General features: G+C 39.5%; 1 protein-coding gene across 1 annotated transcript in view; it reads left to right on the top strand.

Moving 5' to 3' along the window:
* The first annotated feature begins 8,069 nt into the window (after nt 1–8,069).
* The window catches only part of asic4a (acid-sensing (proton-gated) ion channel family member 4a), a 205,485-nt gene continuing 194,621 nt past the window's right edge, over nt 8,070–18,933 (top strand). The window contains exon 1 of the mRNA XM_051710027.1: nt 8,070–8,884. Coding sequence (XP_051565987.1) covers nt 8,309–8,884 — 576 coding nt within the window. The 5' untranslated portion in view covers nt 8,070–8,308. The remainder of the gene's footprint in view (nt 8,885–18,933) is intronic.

Here is an 18,933-nt window from a genome sequence, read left to right as displayed (position 1 = left end):
CATGGATCGCAGAGAGTAGCATTAGCCTCCACATGCGGAGTCTCCGTGGTGTCATGCACAACGAGCCATGTGATAAGATGCGTGGATTGACTGTCTCAGAAGCGGAGGCAACTGAGACTTGTCGTCCGCCACCCGGATTGAGGTGAGTAACCGCGCCACCACGAGGACCTACTAAGAAGTGGGAATTGGGCATTCCATATTGGGAGAAATGGGGATAAATAAATAAGTATGACTTCTGAAATTGACTTCTTGTAATTGTTATATTGCATATTTAAGCATATTATTTTTACGTTTAATAAAGTATATTTTATCCCCATCATTACTGAATCCTCGTTTTATGTTTTTTTTTTTTTAGTTTACGGTGTTATAGTGTGCATTGCATAGACATGCTGCTGTAGTAACTGAGGCTGGACAATAAAGTATAGAAATAATAAAGTCCTCTATTGAACTCGTATCAGCCAAATCAAGAGTTTAACCTCTTAAATTGAAAATTTTTGTACAATTCAACATTAATAGTAGATAGTAGTAGAATAGTAGAATAGATAAAATACTTGAATAATCATATTAAGTTAGGTGGTGGCTGAGGAGAGTCCCCTGTTCTCTATTTATGCTTTAAGTGTAGTGTTAGAAAAATGATTTAAGTGTAAGATTCCAAAATATGGAAATAAGAGTGTTGTTTATCTTCATCAAAGCAAGTAATATTTCCATTTCAAATGTTTAATCGTATAACATAATATCAACATGAAAACAGCACGTTATGACTCCGGCTCCAGTCATTATCACACACATGCGATGTCCAGGTAAACTCAAATTGGGAGATTCATCCTCATGAAGAGCAGCGCTAGAACACGACTGACGTAATGTATTCTTCTGCAAATTGCTTGTAATATTAGGTTTCAACCACAGATGTCGCTTGAGTGCAAAAAGTTACATAGTGCAGCTTTAAAAAGTCAATAAAAAATGAAATCAGCCTGTGACATTTAGACTTTGTTCCACTTGAGAGTGCCTTTCTTTGAAATACGGGGTCTTGGAAGGACAAAGTGAAATGAAATGAAACAAAGGGAAAAAATTATAATTCATACAATTGAAAGGCAGAGAAAGAAAGGTTACTCTCAAATTTGCTTTGCTCTTTCCGTATCCTTGTTTAAAATAGGACATTTGATCATCCAAAGTATTGTAGGTCAAAGCAGAGACATCTGTTATGAATTGTTGTCAGCAGAATACTTTTGGTCAGTCAGTGATATAACAAAAGGTGCACTGTTTATAGTTGACTTTGGGAAAATGTCACAAGATATTGTTTTAACGGACATTTAAGTTTTTAAAGTTATTATTAGATTAGCAGTTAATTTTATTGGTTTAATAACTGCTGCTATCAGCATAATAGTTTTGTAGTAGTGGTATTGCTTGTTATAATGGACATACTGGAAATAAGTCTCTAATACATCTCTTGAGAACATTGAGTGTCTCTCCAGGAATTTTCAATATTCTTTGCTGATAGGCCCATCATGGCTCCTTGTTAATCAATTTTGAACAAGCTGTTTCCATTACAGGGGTACCATTTCCTCTACACCCTCTTTACTCCAGTCTAGTACATGTCTAATTATACAATCCTTAGCCATATTTCATTTCCAAGCTTTGCCCATTGGATGACCCCTCACCTCTCAGCCATCGCAAATCAAATGAGTTAGGAAGCGTGAAAGAACCAAATTGAGTTGTTCTGGACCGTCTTGAATCATGAATCACTAATCATATTTTGATATATTGGGTGGTTTCTGCACCTTCAATAACACATTTTTGTTAGGGCCAGAAAGGTCCTTGGGAAAAAAAAATAACCTTGACCCGTACACTGAAATTTGCAGTATGAGTCCGTTTGTCAGTCTGCTGAAGCTCTCAGTGCTCTTCAGGGCAATGCATTTACACACAGTATTAAGTGAGTTTCCATATACTTGATGTGGAAACGAGCTCAGCCTGTCAATGAAAGCTGTTATTATGCACTGAAACCTCAGAAGATCGTGCAAGGTTAGAGTACCAGAGCAGAATGTGTGCATGCTTGAAGTGAACTGATGTTACTCTCAAATCTTCCATATCCACTTCATTACATCAAAAGTAGAGAAGAGATAACTGCATCTGAACATAAAATACAATTCAATTTTGAGTTCAGAAAATGCAGCACACTAACTGCAGAAATCTTAGATGACAAATGTTACATTTTTCTTTCTTTCTTTCTTTCTTATTTATTTAGGAGGGAAGATTTTGCAATATGCAATGCTATTTTGGTGCTTCGTAAACTAATATTAATATGTATTATTATTCTTTAACTTGTAGTTATTATTAGTCACCTGTATATTCAAGTAGATATCTGTCATTTATATGATTTTATTCTCTTTTTTTTTTTTTTTTACATTTTGGGGAAAGTTCATTCAAAAATGAAAATTCTTGCATCAATTGCTCTCATGTTGCTGGATGCCTTTTCTTCTTCCAATGACCACCAAAAGAGATAGTAGGCAGAATATTATGGACTGACCGACTCACCATTCACTTTCATTGAATCTTTTTTTATATACATGGTTTTGGGGATGCTGTGTGTGTTAATTAATAACTGCAAATACTTTGCAAATATATCAAGTCAACATTTCTCACAGTCATATCAGGCCCATGTCCATGCTTTGTAACTGAAGGCATTATAACTTTGTTAAAGAGATTTCCTATGCCATAACACAGATGTGTCTTCGGAGCATGTTGCTGTCTTATATCACTGGAACAAGGTTAGGATTCATCCCTCACACTGTCCTCCTTCTCCCTGCGGTGCATCCATCAGAAATACTTGATGAATCCCCATTTTGTCTCCAACATGTGAATGAAAACTCTGTCTCTGTCAGAAGAGGCATTTTAAAGACAACAATTTCTGGACTTAAGCTCAGACATTAAGTTAATCAGATATAATATTGTGTCTTGAGTTTGTGAATTTACAATACATTTGACATTTAACTGTGAGCTTCCCATGCTTGTCTGATTTTAGTCATAAGAGGCTGATAGATGCATCAACATTGTTTTATTTGCTTTAGAGAACAATGCTTATGTCAAAGGGAAAGAGAATCCCAAAGCCTTCAGCAAGCCCTGAAGACTACCAAGAAGAGGTGGAAAGTAACAAATTACAACTACTCTTGTTACAGTACTTGAGTACATTTTTCACAAGTATAAATAAGTAATAGCACATTTCCTACAAAAAAATACATAATATTTCTGAATTTTTGGGATATTTTTTGGGAAGAAAATATCGGCAAGTTATAAGCACTAAATCTGTTTATAAACTAAAATGCACTGTGGGCGGCACGACAGAAGCCCGTAGGGCACAGCATCATGAGCACAGCAGCTTGCATAAACTGGCACCAGAGTCTTTCTTCTCTAGCTTCTCCAAGACTTTCTGCCCTGTCATTAAACAAGAACTGTAATACTGTGATTTTCTGCATATTTCATTTTATTCTGGAAAGGAGCCATTTATTCAGGAACAAGGGAACCGTCTGAACATGTTTAACCACTGATCAAACTTCACTTGTTTTTAAGATGTTCAACGTTTTAACTGTCAAACATTAACACAATGTAGTTTGACATATATGTGGGGATATCTAGTTTACTTGCTACTATATGTCTAAAACAAACTTTTTAATATCTTAGAAAGGTACAATGCCAATAGTGTCAGAAATTAATGGGGACTCGGGCCAAAAATGCCACCAAAATTGACAAAAATATCCCCGAAATTCTAAATATGGGAGCAAAAAAATGCCTACGCGAGTTCCCGTGTTTTATTAGTAATTTCTGATATAGTTACAATTACATACATTGCGATATTCTTTCGACTTTTCACTGAACATTATTTTTTTTTCCTGCCGTCCGGTTCCTCACACCATTGCGTGCACAGACAGTCTCTCTGCTTCTATCAGTCTGCATCAGTTCAGTATTGTACTCCAATTAAATTCCATAACCGTTCACCCCTCTTGTTCAAAATAAATTGTCCTAGCGGGTAACACTCTCGCTCACTGTGCTGTACTGTATTTCTCTGCCCTGTGCTGCTGTTTATCTGTCTGAAAAGCCTCTCCCACTGTTATATAAAGAAGGTATGAGAAATCATAAAACATAATGTAACAAATGCTACAATTTACTTAATAATAATATCTCAATATTTTAAATAACCATAATGTTAATTAAGACTTTATTATTACAACTGTAATACAATAATACATATACAGAACAATCACTTTTAGGGTTTGAATCAATCATATCTCTCACTAAACACTATGTGAAATGTTTATTTTTGCCTTATTTTATTCAGTTGGCATGCAGGAGTTGATAACAATTTGCTTAATAATCTCGTTCCATATCTAGATAATTGCTGAAATATCATAGAGGATAAACATCCTCCTCTATAATATTGCATTATATTAGTTTTGTTCAATATGTTAACTCAATAGCCAAAATACTTGGACATACGTGAATGAGAATAAACCTGAAATAGGAATGTGTTTTAGTCACAATGCACATAATGTAGTTTAGAGTCAATTTAGAGACATTTAGAATGTTACAAATGGCTATTTCTATTTAAATAAATGTATTCTTCAAATTTTCTGTTTGTCCAAGAATCCTCTTGCAGCAGTGCAGGTCTTTGGCATTTATAATCTGCTAGTTTATTTCATGTGAGGAGTCTGCTTCTCAAACTAGAGACTGTGATTTACTTGTCTTTTTATTGTGCATCTGGGCCATCCACAACCTTCCTTTTCTATCCTGGTTAGAGATTATTTTTTTTTCAAAACAGTAATGCATGTAATAGCCTTCATCTCTCTAAAACAATAGACTTTAGGAGAAAATAGAATTTCAGGAGAAATGTTTCTTTTTGCCTATTTTAAAAACAAAATTTGACTTACAAGTGTAAAGCAACTTGGAAGAACTCAATACCTCAGCAAATGAATTGTTCCAATTATAAGAACATTTTCTTGAGTACCAAATTAGCATTTTAGAATGCTTTTGAAAGGAATAGGTGACACAGTATATGTTTGCCATCACGGGTAAATAAAAAATGGAATAAATACCACTTAAAACAGTTATTCCAAACCATAATAATAAGTTGCAATTAATGATTTTGGCAGTATTTTTGATCAGTTTAATGCATCCTTGATGAAAGGAAGCATCAATTTCTTTCAAGAAATGGAAGCATATATATTATATACTGTATAATATAATTTACATAAAGTAACTTAATTACTTGAGTAGTTTTTCAGCAAACTACTTATTTACTCTTACTTGAGTCATAATATTCCACAGTACTTCTACTTCTACTCAAATGAATTATTTCTTCAGTAGCAGTACTTTTACTTAAGTAAAAAAAAAATAAAAAGAATCTGAACTCTTTCCACTACTGCTATCAAGAAAATGTTGTGTAAAGTGTTCCATAGACAAGTACAAACTGTATGACATAGAGGATCTTACATCCATTTTTCTGTGAAAATTTTGTATAATGATAAGATAATTGTGTTTTAGTGAGGTCTTTGCACTTTGAGTTCTTGTATGACTTTAAAGGGATAGTTCACCCAAAAATGAAAATTCTCTCATCATTTACTCACCCTCATGCCATCCCAGATGTGTATGACTTTCTTTCTTCAGCAGAACACAAACAAAGATTTTTAGAAGAATATTTCAGCTCTATAGGTCCATACAATGCAAGTGGATGGTGATTAGCAATTTAAAGCTCCAAAAAGCACAGACAATCATATTAACAGTGGTTAAATTAATGTCTTCTAAAGTGATACGCTTTGGGTGAGAAACAGATACATATTTAAGTCTTTTTCACTATAATTGTTTACTTCCGGTCGCTCTCTGATGCCTCTCCACAATGGGACTTGGTTCCCTCCGCCTCTCACATGACGCAAGCTCCTGGCATGTTCAAATGAAAGCAAAACCAGTGATGCTTGTGAACAGCGTTCTCTTGTTAACAGATCGAGCTGCACTTTCGGTTGTATTGCGTGAGTTCTCACGTGAACATGCCAACGTGCTTACATCATGCGAGAGGCGGAGGGATCCGGTCCCATAAGAGTAACGTGCATCTCACAGACTCGCACAAGTGTTGCGGTTCATTCATTAACGAGAGAGAGGTCTCTGATTTTTAGCACATCCATACTATTTGTGATCAAAATTAATATTTATTTTTACTTTTTTATCTTACTGTAAAGAACAGAAATGATATTAAAATACACATTATTCAAAGAAAGTGGAGAAATTTCTAAAAGAAATTCAAGCACTTTTTTAAGCTCTTCAAGCACCTTGTGTGAACCCTGTAAACAGTGCAGAAAAAAAATGCAGTAGGGGTAAAATCAAGCGATAAAGAGATTATGATGTTTGACGGATCATTTTGTTTATGATCTCATAGACAGAAAAACATTTGTTTCCACAGCTTGAAGGCCTGACCTTTTCTGGGTGAGTTTTCAAATGTCTAATGAAGTTTGATGTAGTTGTGCTAGTGTCTTTATTCATCCCACATGTTTTACATACAGTATTCCGTTATTGCTATTATATTGAAGGTTTTTAAATCCAAACATTATGATAAAGGGCATTTAGATGATGCCATTGTGTAGAAGTGAGGATTTCCATTCTGTACCATATTGTGTTGGTTCTTTTGAATCAGCCGTACCTATTAAGAAAGAACCGATCTGCAGGAATGTGTCAGACAGCTCTTACAGGGAGAGTGAGTGGCACCTCTTCACTCTATCCCAGACATTTTCCCGTTCAAGGGATGTTTAAAAAAATGCATTTAAACATGCAAATGACTTGTGTTTTTCACGAGTCTCTGATATCGAGTCCAAGTCAAGTCTCAAGTCAATTGTTTACAAGTCCGAGTCGAGTCGAGTGCGTAATTTTCTTTGTGACTTAAGTGCGACTCAAGTCCGAGTTTGTTGTACACCCTTGATGCCGGTTCTGCTTATATAGACCTGAAAGAAGGTCTACTGTGGCACAAGTCACAGAACATTTGAATGATGGTTATGAGAGGAACGTGTCACAACACTCAGTGCATCGCACCCTGCTGCATATGGGGCTGCATTTGATATCAAAGGCCTTTTGACTTGCCTTAAAATACAGCTTTTTTCCAAAGGTCTCATTCCACACAGAGATGTGACCTGTATTGCTAATTGTATTTATTGAAGAAAACTATCCATTGGGGAGATACATTTCACATTTACATAATTTTGTTTGGCAATCCAGAAAAGGGCTATTAACAACACAAGGGCGCTTGCCGATCAAAGATGAGAAGTGTGAAAGTTGGGTCAAGATCAATACATAATTTCTACATCACTGGTGTCTTCCGGTGCTAGATCAGCCACTAATTTAAATTTGTGCTGGAGCCCAATGATGCTACCATTAATTCCTGATAAGAAATGACTGTTGTAATGGCTTCCTTAATCTTTGATTGATGCTTCTCAATGATCAATAACCTTTTTCTCTTTATTTCCCTTTTTTCTTGTTTTTTGCTTGAAGAGCAGATTGATCGTTCTCTAATTATTGTTACAATTAGGATGTCTTCTGGGACTGAAGGGATGGAGGGGAAGTTTAAATCCACTGACACCCTACCATTCTCATCTACTGCTGGATGTTCAGTAAAGCGGTCTTTGACGACAACTTATTGTGGTCAAGTGTTCAGAAAGCATCTCAAACAAGTGGATTAAGTGAGTGCCAGCTGGGGAGAGAGGAATGTGAGTATACACATACGCATGTGTGTGTGTGTGTGTGAGAGAGAGAGAAAAGGCAATCAGAGAGAAAGCGAGAGAATGGAGAGCGTGGGGGGTGTCTGAGTTGCTGCTTGTGCCGGTGAGGAGGATATAATCAGAGTGTTGCTTCCTCATGAATTATTAAGAAGCCCCCAGCCACTTTTAGCTTGAGTCATAATGCTGCATTTTCATCTGTGGCTGTAAAGCAAAGAGAAGGGTTGTTGTTTTTTCCCCCCTTTTTTAAAAGGTGTATTACTGCTGGTGAGCAGTACTCCATGCGCTAAACAAGTGCTCAGATGAGTAGTCTGAGCCCAACACCAGGAGCAGCAGCACTACAGAGCTGGAACTGAGACAGAGGCAGTCACCTCCACTACAAGCGACAGCAACAGCCACATACACAATCTCTTTCTCTCTCTCACCGTGCCTGCATTTTTTCCCTTCCTTTTTTTTCTGGAGTTGAGATCTTGTTCATCGGAGCACAGGCAGAGGTACGAGTGAGCGGAATAGGGGCTGAAAGCTGCTATCCAAGCATCCCAAACGCAGACCTGGCTGCCCACATGCCGATCGAATTTGTTTGCAAAATCAAATTTGCAGAGGAGGATGAGAAGCAGAAAGGCAACCAGGATGGAGACAAGGAGAGCCTGATTGAGGAGAGCTGCAGTCCACCAGCCAAGGACCTGGCTGGCTTTGCCAATGCCTGCTCGCTCCATGGAATTAACCATATATTTGTCTCAGGCCGGCTGGGCATCAGACAGACGCTCTGGGCTCTGGTGTTCCTGGTGTCCCTGGCACTTTTTCTTTACCAGGCGGCAAAGTGTGCCATCTCCTACCTGGAGCATCCTCACATCACTGCGCTGAATGAGGAGGCCACCCCAGAAATGGTGTTCCCCGCCGTGACCATCTGCAACATCAACCGCTTCCGCTTTTCCGCTCTTACCGATGCCGACATCTACCACCTGGCGAACCTCACTGGCTTGCCCCCCAAAAATAAGGATGGCCACAAGCCAACCGATTTGGAGTATCCGGCACCGGACATGCAGGACATCTTCAACCGAACAGGTCACCAGCTGGAAGAGATGCTGAAGAGCTGCAACTTCAGTGGGCAAAACTGCTCAGCTGAAGACTTCTCTGTGGTAAGTTGCAGGAAAGTTTTTGAAAGCCTTTGATACTTGCCAGAGCTTTGTTATGACTTCACTCTTAATTTAAGAAGGATCACTTCAGAGGCAGAGGACTAGTGAAAATTGTGAGAGAAAAAGACAACTCTGTTGTAAACACTTCTGCTCTTTCATTATTTCAAAGAAGTTTGAGAAAAAGGTGATACTTAAAACAGCAGCAACAACACAGACAGTGGGTGTTTATATTGCTGTATTATTTATTTGAGTTGTTAAAGTTTACCTGCAGTTTTGATCAACCAAAAGATAATTTACTCACCCCTTGTAACAAACATGTTTGACGTTCTTTTCTCCATGGAACACAAAAGGAGATGGTTGGCATAATGTTAGCCTCATTCACTGTTCAATGAATCAATGAAAGTGAATAGTGACTGAGACTAAGCAATATGCCTGGCTTATTTTTTGTTCCACTGAAGAGAGTGTGTCATACAGATTTGGAACGACATAAAGAATAGTAAATAATAACAGAATTTTAATTTTACAATCACTGTAAGGACTGCCTTATGGTGAGAAAATATTCTGTTTTCAGTTGAAATACAGAAGTCTGCAGGGGTTGCAAACACGAGAGAATGAAGGGTCTGTCAGCAATGAGGTGGATAGATATGCTCTATTCTCTGGTTTCCCCTGGATGCTGTGGTGACTATTAATTTGGACATAGTTTTGAAAATAGGACACAGACCAGACTCTCAATTATCATTGTGTTCACAGGAGTGGTCCTGTTTCCCTGTGCTCATGATTTCTCATATTGTACCAACAGCTGCAGGGGCTTTTGCTGTTCTTCTCATGGGAGAAGAGCAGGATGCATTTTTATATTTACTTTTCGAAGAGATCTGTTGTTTTATACTGCCACAAGTGTCAACGCTGAAAGAGTGCATGGCAACATTATTGCTTTTAATAAAACTCCCTCATAGTCTTTCTCTCTCTAGCACTGCGGTCTCTATCACTTGTTATGCCTCCTGTGTCAGATGTAGTTTCCTCAATGTTGTATTTCAATCCTGTCGCTGTTGAAATTAAATATTTAGAGTCTGACATACATGATTTTTGCATTAACTAGATTGGATAAAACTATGTGTACTGATGGATGAAGGGATATTGCTTTGGTAATGACTAAGCCCATATGTCAAGTCTTACAGTTATAGCTTTGGTTGGACATAGACTTTCTAGGAGATGGATAAATCCTCTGCCTGATCAGGATGATTACCTGAGTTCTCCTTCGATGTACCATAGAAACAAAAGAGCACAGCTTTAGTCTTCTCTTACCAGGTGATTCTCTTGCAGGTAGATGTATATTTGATCTTCGGTAACATTCATATGATACAAGAAATTAAAATCGACAGTGGAAGCTCTACCTCGGCTTCTCTCTTTCTCCCCCACTCTCGCTCACTCTCTTTCACCCATTCTTTTTGGTCTCACGACATGTTGGTCATGGCAGGGAAAATGCCATGCTTTTGAAGAAAGATAAAGGCAAAACTGAGGATAAAACAGACTGTCATAGATGTGACAGGTAAATGTGGAGTTATTTGCTTAGCCGACTGTTTTTATGTTGAATTTTAAAATTTAAGAATCGAAAAAAGAAAACAGTCAGTCACTGCCAACATCTGGTGTGGCACCAGTTATCACCATCAGACATTAATAAGGAGTTGTTTCAGAAGACCTGGGATAGGCTGTCCCATGTCAGGACAAGCTAAGAAGCATGGGCCCTTGCAATCCGCCAAAGGACTTCTTTATGGATTAATCCGCTTGGAAAGTTCCCTGTTCCACCATTCTCTCCCATCAGCCTTGTGATCTGTGTCTGAAAAGCTGTCAGTTAGATTGGTTACAGACATCTTGCTGTCTCCATGTATGAAGACTTGGTTCCTCTGTCCCACGGGCCACTTAACCCAAGCAGAGATACGTGGACCGATTTTGAGAACCATCTCATAGCCTTTCCAGTGCAACTAGATTTTAGATGTAAGAGTAATCAGGATCACTGTGACTAGCCCAGAAGCCTTGTACTAACAGCAATCTGACTGATATTTTTAGCATTAAGTGTGAGAGATGACCTTAGCTGTGCTGGCTGGCCTCTGGGTGCTTGTGGATCACTAGCCTGAGGAAAAATAGCACACAGCACGCTCATATCTAGCCTACTCCAGATGCTGTGTTTATTTAATGACTACATGAGCAGGGAAAATTTTATATTTTTAATCAGTCGCATCCCTGGAATTTAGCCCCAACACTTCCAGCAATTGCTCTCGTAATATCAGCTATTCATTTGTCATTCCCACATGTCCTAGAGCTCTTCTCTCATTGAGCAATTAATTCACAACAATAATAATGATCTCAGAAGAATAGAAGTACATTTGAATGTCTGGATCAAAGATAATCACACAGTTTTCTTTTCAAAAGAGAGAGAGAATTTCAAATGGGATGTGTCTCACTTTGATATTCATTCATGGCTAAATACTGTCTAATTGCTAAGCCAATATTTAAGCTAAAAGTCCTAATTTCTAACATTCTGCATGACTATAAAACTAAACTAATATGGCTAATTGCTAATATTCATTCAATGCAAAGTACTTTCTAAGCAATGTTTAATTTTTGGTCACTGGTTTATGTTGATGTTTACAAACATCTCAATTTTGCCTCAAGGAAGTAAATGAATTATTTGGCCAAATTAAAATCATCTTGAAGCATTGTTTTTTTTTTTTTTTTTTACTAAATTACACAAGCACGTCCTCTTCCTCAAAAGACTGCAACAGATGTAGGCAAATTTGTATTTGTTAACATTAGTTCACAACATTAGTTATTTACCAATCAACAATACTTACACCACTTAATAATCTTGGTTACTGTTAATTTCATAATTATATACTAATACATTTTTCAAATTAAATGTTGCTTACGTTAACATTAGTTAATGCATCATGAACCAAAATGAACTAACAATGAACAATTGCATTTTCACCCATCAACATTAGCCAATATTTTATAAATGTTGGAAAAATAATGTTTATTGTTACTTCATGATACATAATGTATCTACTAATGTTAACAAATAGAACCTAATTGTAAAGTGTTACCCATAATAACATTTTAATCAAAAAGTGTTCATGAAAGTGTTTATTTTAAACAATAAAATTGAAATTCTTGAAATATGTTTTCATTATAAATGAATAGCTCTTTCTAATATTGCCATTGTAAGACGTTAACTGGGTACTCTCTTGTATTTCAAGGAAAGTAGGATGTATGTATGTGTGTGTGTGTTCGATTTGCAGCACTGTTTGCTTCCTGTTCCCCTCAAAATGGGGTGTAATTTAAACACTCAGCTGTTATTGACTCATGGTAATTACTCACAATAGATATCATAATAAGATGTTTAGACATAATTGAATATAAGTAGCTGTGCTTTTCTTTTCCCTTCCACCCTAACTGTCTGTCAGCTTCTAGTGGTGAAAGAGATTGAGGGCGATATAGCTCAGTCCAGCAGGTATGTGGAAGTCTTTGGTTCTGTAAGCTTGCTCCACTTTGGGTGTTTACACTCCTGCTTGCTCTGTTTGCTGATGCATTATCCGATTTTGTTTTAAGCAAGGACAGCTCCCTTGTGTATATATTGCTATGGCAAACTGAGTGACAATGACCTAGATTGATCTACAGTAAGGCACAGGGTGAGGACAGACATTATTATAGGGCCCCTGTTAGCATTTGTCATGTCAGAAAGGAACAAGAGTGTTGAGAATCAGGTGGTTTAATAGATAATTGAATATGTGAGCGAATGGCTTCTGGGGGTATAGTGGCACGCCTCTAATAAAACAACTCACTTCATAATTTTCAAAATGTCAGTGGGTTGAAGGAGATTAGGACAGGTTTTATCAGGTACTGTATGTGGAAACTTTCCTTAAAAGCCATCTTTCTTTGTTTTGTTAAGATGCTAGTTGACCAGGATTGTAGCCTGATGGAGACACCAGTATCTGATGCTGGTCAACAAAATATATTGGTGACCAATAGTGCTATTATTTCAGTAGCGGTAGTAACTCTCCCCAAAAGTAATCTTTCTATCTTTTGGTCAGAGCTGTGACCCCATAATTAGCACACATGCTCCAGGCACATTGAAATGTGGTGTTAATACAAGAGATGTGAGTTTGAATATGGTTATATGCTTCACATTCCGATCCCATTTCACCTCTTCACACCATCACTACTTGTCATCTCTCTACTTTCTCTCTTAATCCAATGGCAAAATGTATGACAGCATTTTCGTGCCACATGAAAAAAAAAAAAAAAAAAAAAAAAAAATTAAAGAATAAAGTCGTAATGGTTTGAGAATAAAGTAATGTAATGTCAAGTCATAAAATGACTGTCATAAAATTAAGAGATTATGAGCATAATATTGCATGAATAAATAATAATAATAAAAAAGAATTTTGTCAAAAGGCATGATTATCACAATAGGAATAGGCTGCTGAGGCAGCAGTTTCAATCCAGATCCAAGGGTATCGATGGTAGGGGTGTAAGCAAAGCCATTATCTGTATCTTTTGCTATAAATAAATATTTCACATTTCCACAACCAGTAACTCCACAAAAATGCTCAGCTGAGCCTTGAGAATTCAATATAAGACAAACAAATAAACTTAAAATTAAACTAAATCTACACAAAGCAGGATTCCCAAATTAATTAAATTTAGACAATTAAGTTCACCAAAATGAAACAAAGTAAGATCAAACAAAAAAATAAAATAATAAATAAAAAAATGGAAAAACAAAGAGATAAAGCAAACAAAGACAAAACAGCAGCGCAGCCCGGGTCCACGTTCACTTGCGGGCACACACACCCTCAAGAAGAGCAGGCAGACACGCCCCTCAGACATACACACCCATGGTGCCATAACCACACAAGCAAATAGACTGTGTACTATTGAACACAGTCGTGCAACTTCAGCTGCAAAACACAGGCTAAAATTACAGACACAAAAGGGTTTTGCAAATGTACAGTGCACTGAAGAGAGGGAAACAAATACAAATAAAAACTCGGGCTACACGACACCAATAGCCCCCATTCTAGGAATGCCAGGCGTGACCAAGGGGTGCCACACACCAGCAATGCGCACAGGCAACTATTTGTTATGTGCTTATATTGCCTTTGCAATCAACCTTATTAGCATAGGCACAGGTGATGACAATTAGTGGAGTTGCACTGAAGCAACACCACTCAATGGAGGAACAAGAGCTATTCCTTCTGCTACAGTCATATTGGCTTCATAGACTCATTTCGTTGTAATTTTAGATGTTTATTTAAAATCTAGTTTTTTTCCTTGTGCCTGTTGGATAATCAGTCCATGAATATTATTTTCTTTTATTCAGTAGATTTCGTTATTTGTTTTGAATTAATTATTCGTGCCTTTCCGAATAAGATATTTGGCTTCAGGCACATTCCTAATGAATAGTTACATATGCATTTACATCTGCTCCACTCTGCTGTTCTTCACCACATCACTTTGATGTCACTTTCCTTACAATGTTATTCTTATAACATTATGACTTTAATGACTTGTACTTTTATCTCACAATGCTGACTTTATTATAGTATTTTTTACATTATTCTCAGAAAATTACTGCAAAATATTATTGCTTTAATCTCATAATTTCTCATTTTATTTTAACCTGGCACTAAAACACTGTTGTTCCAAGCTTAAGAAACATCCAGAATATATATATATATATATATATATATATATATATATATATATATATATATATATATATATATATATATATATATGTACACATAAACAAATATTCTTTGTTCAGGTGTTCTGCAATAGTAATTTATTTGAGTTTGGTAAATGCAGAAGCAGCCAAAAGTTCTCTAGAGTGAGTGGTCTCGTGTCTGCTTGAGGTAAGAGACATGTGAGAGCTTTTGGCAGTAACAGGTGTTTCACATTGTGTTAGAGGAAACTGGCACTCTTCACTCCTGTGGTAGGATATCTCTCTCTCTCCGAGAGCTGCCTGAGAGTTCAGTGCTGTGTGAGTGACATCAGGTCCCCCTGCGGGCTCAACGTCTGGCTCCTCTCCTCGTTCCCCCAGCTCCTTCCGTCTTGCTGACAGAAACAGAGAACTGAGGGACCGTGAAAGTGACTGCATTCCCATAGCTCTGTCCAAACAGCCCATCAATTAGTCGCCCAGTTCCGCTGTCGCAGGTCTCCACAGATTATTGAACTGCTGAACTACCGATACATTAAAATACTAAGCTCAAATCCTCAGCCTTCAGCTGTGCTGTCTGCCCGCATAACAGTTTATCTCTTCTTCAGCATGCCTGCTGATGCACGGAGACACAATTGCATGTGAGAGGCATAGCTGTAAACATACTTATCCTCAAACCATTGCTGCTTTTAGGGGACGAAGACACTATTGTGAGTGTTTATGTTTGTGTGAAGGAGACAAGGATAGAGGAAACACACAAACACACAACCAATCATACTGGGGCTATATGAGTCCCTGGCAAATAGATCAGCACTCTTTACACTAAACACATCAGCAGCGTTCAATAAGACAACTCACACCTGAGACTGATTGCTGTATTATGAATGCAGAGGCGGTGTTTCACTCTGAGGGATTTTGCTGTGTTACCATTCCTCTCATCATCCTCAGATTTAGCCAGCCAACTACATCAGGAAATTCAACAGCTCAATGGATAGCTTTAAACTCACAAAAAAAAAAGAAAAAAAAAAAGAAAAAGAAAGAAAGAAACAGCTCTAATTTTTCGAGGCTGTAAACTCCCTTCCTGGTCCTTAGAGACATTATTTACCACTTACATTTGTCTCTCTCTCTGACAAACTGTCCGGCAAGTTGTTGGAAGGAGTGTATGTGAGTGAGCGCAGATGCACGCTTCATCATATACTTATAGACTTGGAGGAAAAGATTGATAGTAACCCCTAACTTCGGCTGTTTACTTCGCCCTCCCTCCTAAATCAATATATTCCTCTGTCAGATTGCTTTCCAGGCCCTAGCCTGGCGTGACTAATTATCTTGTTCCTCTGTTTTTGGCGGGAAGGCTGCTGTGTTTGATAATGAGGCGAAAGCCATCCATATGGATATATTTCCATTGCTTTATATAGCTGAATTTATGCTCACCAACAAAATAAGCTTTCTAATGCAATGAAATAGCACAAGATAAAACTGTTTGGCACTCTGTTTACATATGCCGCTAGAAATTTTGTTCAAGCTTATTTTTCATGCAGAATTCCCTCTTCCCGTGGCTTAGAGACAATAAGAATGATAAGCCCCAAAGAGGAGCGCAGCAGTCGTCCATCTTTAGTATCTGACTGGATTTTAATCGGGGGCCCGCTGATATTCTTTGACCGGTTTTCGAGCCGCACAGCAAATACATCACTACAAATACACATAAAAAATTAATCAGGCCTCGCTGATGGACCGGGTCGGGTAATGGATGTGCGTTTCTCCTCTGTCTTTGCTGCCACAGTTTAATTACTGTGTGAAAAAGCAGCATATGCTTAAATCTCAAATGGATCTCACAAGTGAACATCTTTGTTCTGCTTAGCGCATGGAAATGTCAGTGTGGTGAGGGTAAGGCAACATAAAAGCAGAGACTAAAATAACATAAACGTCACTCAGTGTATTTGGGTCTGTGGGCTAGCAGAGCATGTCTGCTTGGTTGGATGATTACCCCGTGCCTGATCTTTAAGGTTTGTTTGTACACATTCATGCATTACGGAGCTCAGTGTACTATTTCAGAAAATTTATGTTGAGACCCAGAGCTCCTTGTGCAGTCAGGTCTAAATCAAATGTTTCAGGTCTTATTTTTGCCCCTCAAATCTCACCTCAGGCCTTACAATATCCTATTTGTCTAATTCTAATGGTTAATTTGTGCAATGACAGTATTTTGAAATGCATCTAGTTGTTTTTAATACTTATATATTTCTAAGGAGTTCTAACTATGTAGTCAAAGACTACCTGAGGTTTCTGGAAATTTGTTCTGACAGGTAACTGCTGCTGTTGAACCATAGCTGTCTCCATTATGATGGAAGTAATTAAAATGGAAAAACGTCATGGTTACTGGTGTAACCTCCGTTCCCTGATGGAGGGAACGAGACGTTGGTGTCGATGTAGTGACACTAGGGGTCACTCTTGGGAGCCCGAGACACCTCTGGTCTTTGATAAAAGGCCAATGAAAATTGGCGAGTGGTATTTGCATGCCACTCCCCCGAACATACGGGTATAAAAGGAGCTGGTATGCAACCACTCATTCAGGTTTTACGCTGAGGAGCCGATATAAGGTCCGGCCATTTCAGCGGGTAGTTCAGCGTTGTGGCAGGAGGGACCAACGTCTCGTTCCCTCCATCAGGGAACGGAGGTTACACCAGTAACCATGACGTTCCCTATCTGTCACTCACTCGACGTTGGTGTCGATGTAGTGACACTAGGGGTCCCTATACAAAACGCCACAAGGCTGAACTGTGTTACGTGAACTGGCGGTGTGTGGTGGGCAGACTTGCTGTGTGCCTCATAGCCAGCACACCAGGTCGACACGTAACCTCCCCCAACACAGTTATGAGTGTCAAACGGCCCTTTTTGGGGACAAGTCGACTACCCAGAGATAGAGACAGGCTTAACCCAGTCATGGCCTCTTTCCCCTTCTCTTTTTCCACTCCCTAAAAAAGAAGGGGGATTATCCGACTGGGCCGCCAGGTCTAGTCGGGGGGTGTCCCTCCCAAGGGGAGGACACCGCGGAGACCACACCTCGCCCCAAGAGAGGGGGGATATTTAAGTGGAAGAATACATCACATGGTCTTTCCAACCATGTGGAGAGCCTTCAAGGTAGATCCTACCCAATGGGGGAGGAGTTACTACAACATGGAGACTGAGGGGCTCTGCCCAAGGAAGACGCAGTTTGCCAGTAGGGAAACGAACTAGCGGAAGATATCGATCGCATGGGGTTAGCCTTACAGGGAACCGCCACATGCGGAGCACCTACCCCAGAACCGGGCTCTTAGTTAGCGCGTGTACTGGGCCGGCAGCGAGTCTCTCCGAAAACTCGACTGCCACAGGGCTCGGAGGAAGTCAACCAGGGAACAACCTTTGTGAACACTACTGGGAATTAACAGCGCACATCTTCAGCTCAAAAGGAGGTGGAAGGCGCTATGTGCAAGCGATACACCCGGCCGGCTATCCCGGGCTTATCCGATTGTGTTGCGTGCCACTACCTGGGACAAAACCGGTTCCACCCGGAGGTTGTAGAACCTTGCAAAGGTGTTGGGTGTTGCCCAGCCCGCTGCTCTACAATGTCTGTTAGAGAGGCACCTCTGGCCAGGGCCCAAGAAGCCGCTACACCACGAGTAGAATGGGCTCGTAGCCCTACCGGGGGCGGCATGTTTTGGGCGAGACATGCCATAGTTATGGCGTCAATGAGCCAGTGGGCGATCCTCTGCTTGGAGACAGCGCTTCCTTTCCGCTGTGCACCGAAGCAGACAAAGAGCTGCTCAGAGAGTCTAAAGCTCTGCGTGCGATCCAAATAGATGCGCAAAGCGCGCACCGGACACAGCAACGCCAGGGCTGGGTCTTCCTCCTCCTGGGGCAGCGCTTGCAGGTTCACCACCTGGTCTCTAAAAGGAGTGGTGGGAACCTTGGGCACATAGCCCGGTCGGGGGTCTCAGGATCACGTGAGAATAGCCCGGACCGAACTCCAGGCACGTTTCGCTGACAGAGAACGCTTGCAGGTCACCTACCCTCTTGATGGAAGTGAGCGCAGTCAGGAGGGCAGTCTTCAAGGAGAGTGCCTTAAGCCCGGCTGACTGCAAAACTCAAAGGGGGCTCTCTGTAGACCCTGAAAAACTACAGAGGTCCGATGAGGGAACAAGGCGTGGCCTGGAGGGATTCAGCCTCCTGGCGCCTCTTAGGAACCTGATGATCAGATCATGCTTCCCTAAGGACTCACCGTCGACTGCGTCATGGTGTGCTGCTATGGCAGCAACATACACCTTCAAGGTGGAAGGGGACAGCCTCCCTTCCAACCTCT

The sequence above is a fragment of the Myxocyprinus asiaticus genome, chromosome 11 (assembly GCF_019703515.2).
Source record: "Myxocyprinus asiaticus isolate MX2 ecotype Aquarium Trade chromosome 11, UBuf_Myxa_2, whole genome shotgun sequence".
Classification (NCBI taxonomy): domain Eukaryota; kingdom Metazoa; phylum Chordata; class Actinopteri; order Cypriniformes; family Catostomidae; genus Myxocyprinus; species Myxocyprinus asiaticus.
This window is presented reverse-complemented; position numbering and strand designations above follow the sequence as displayed.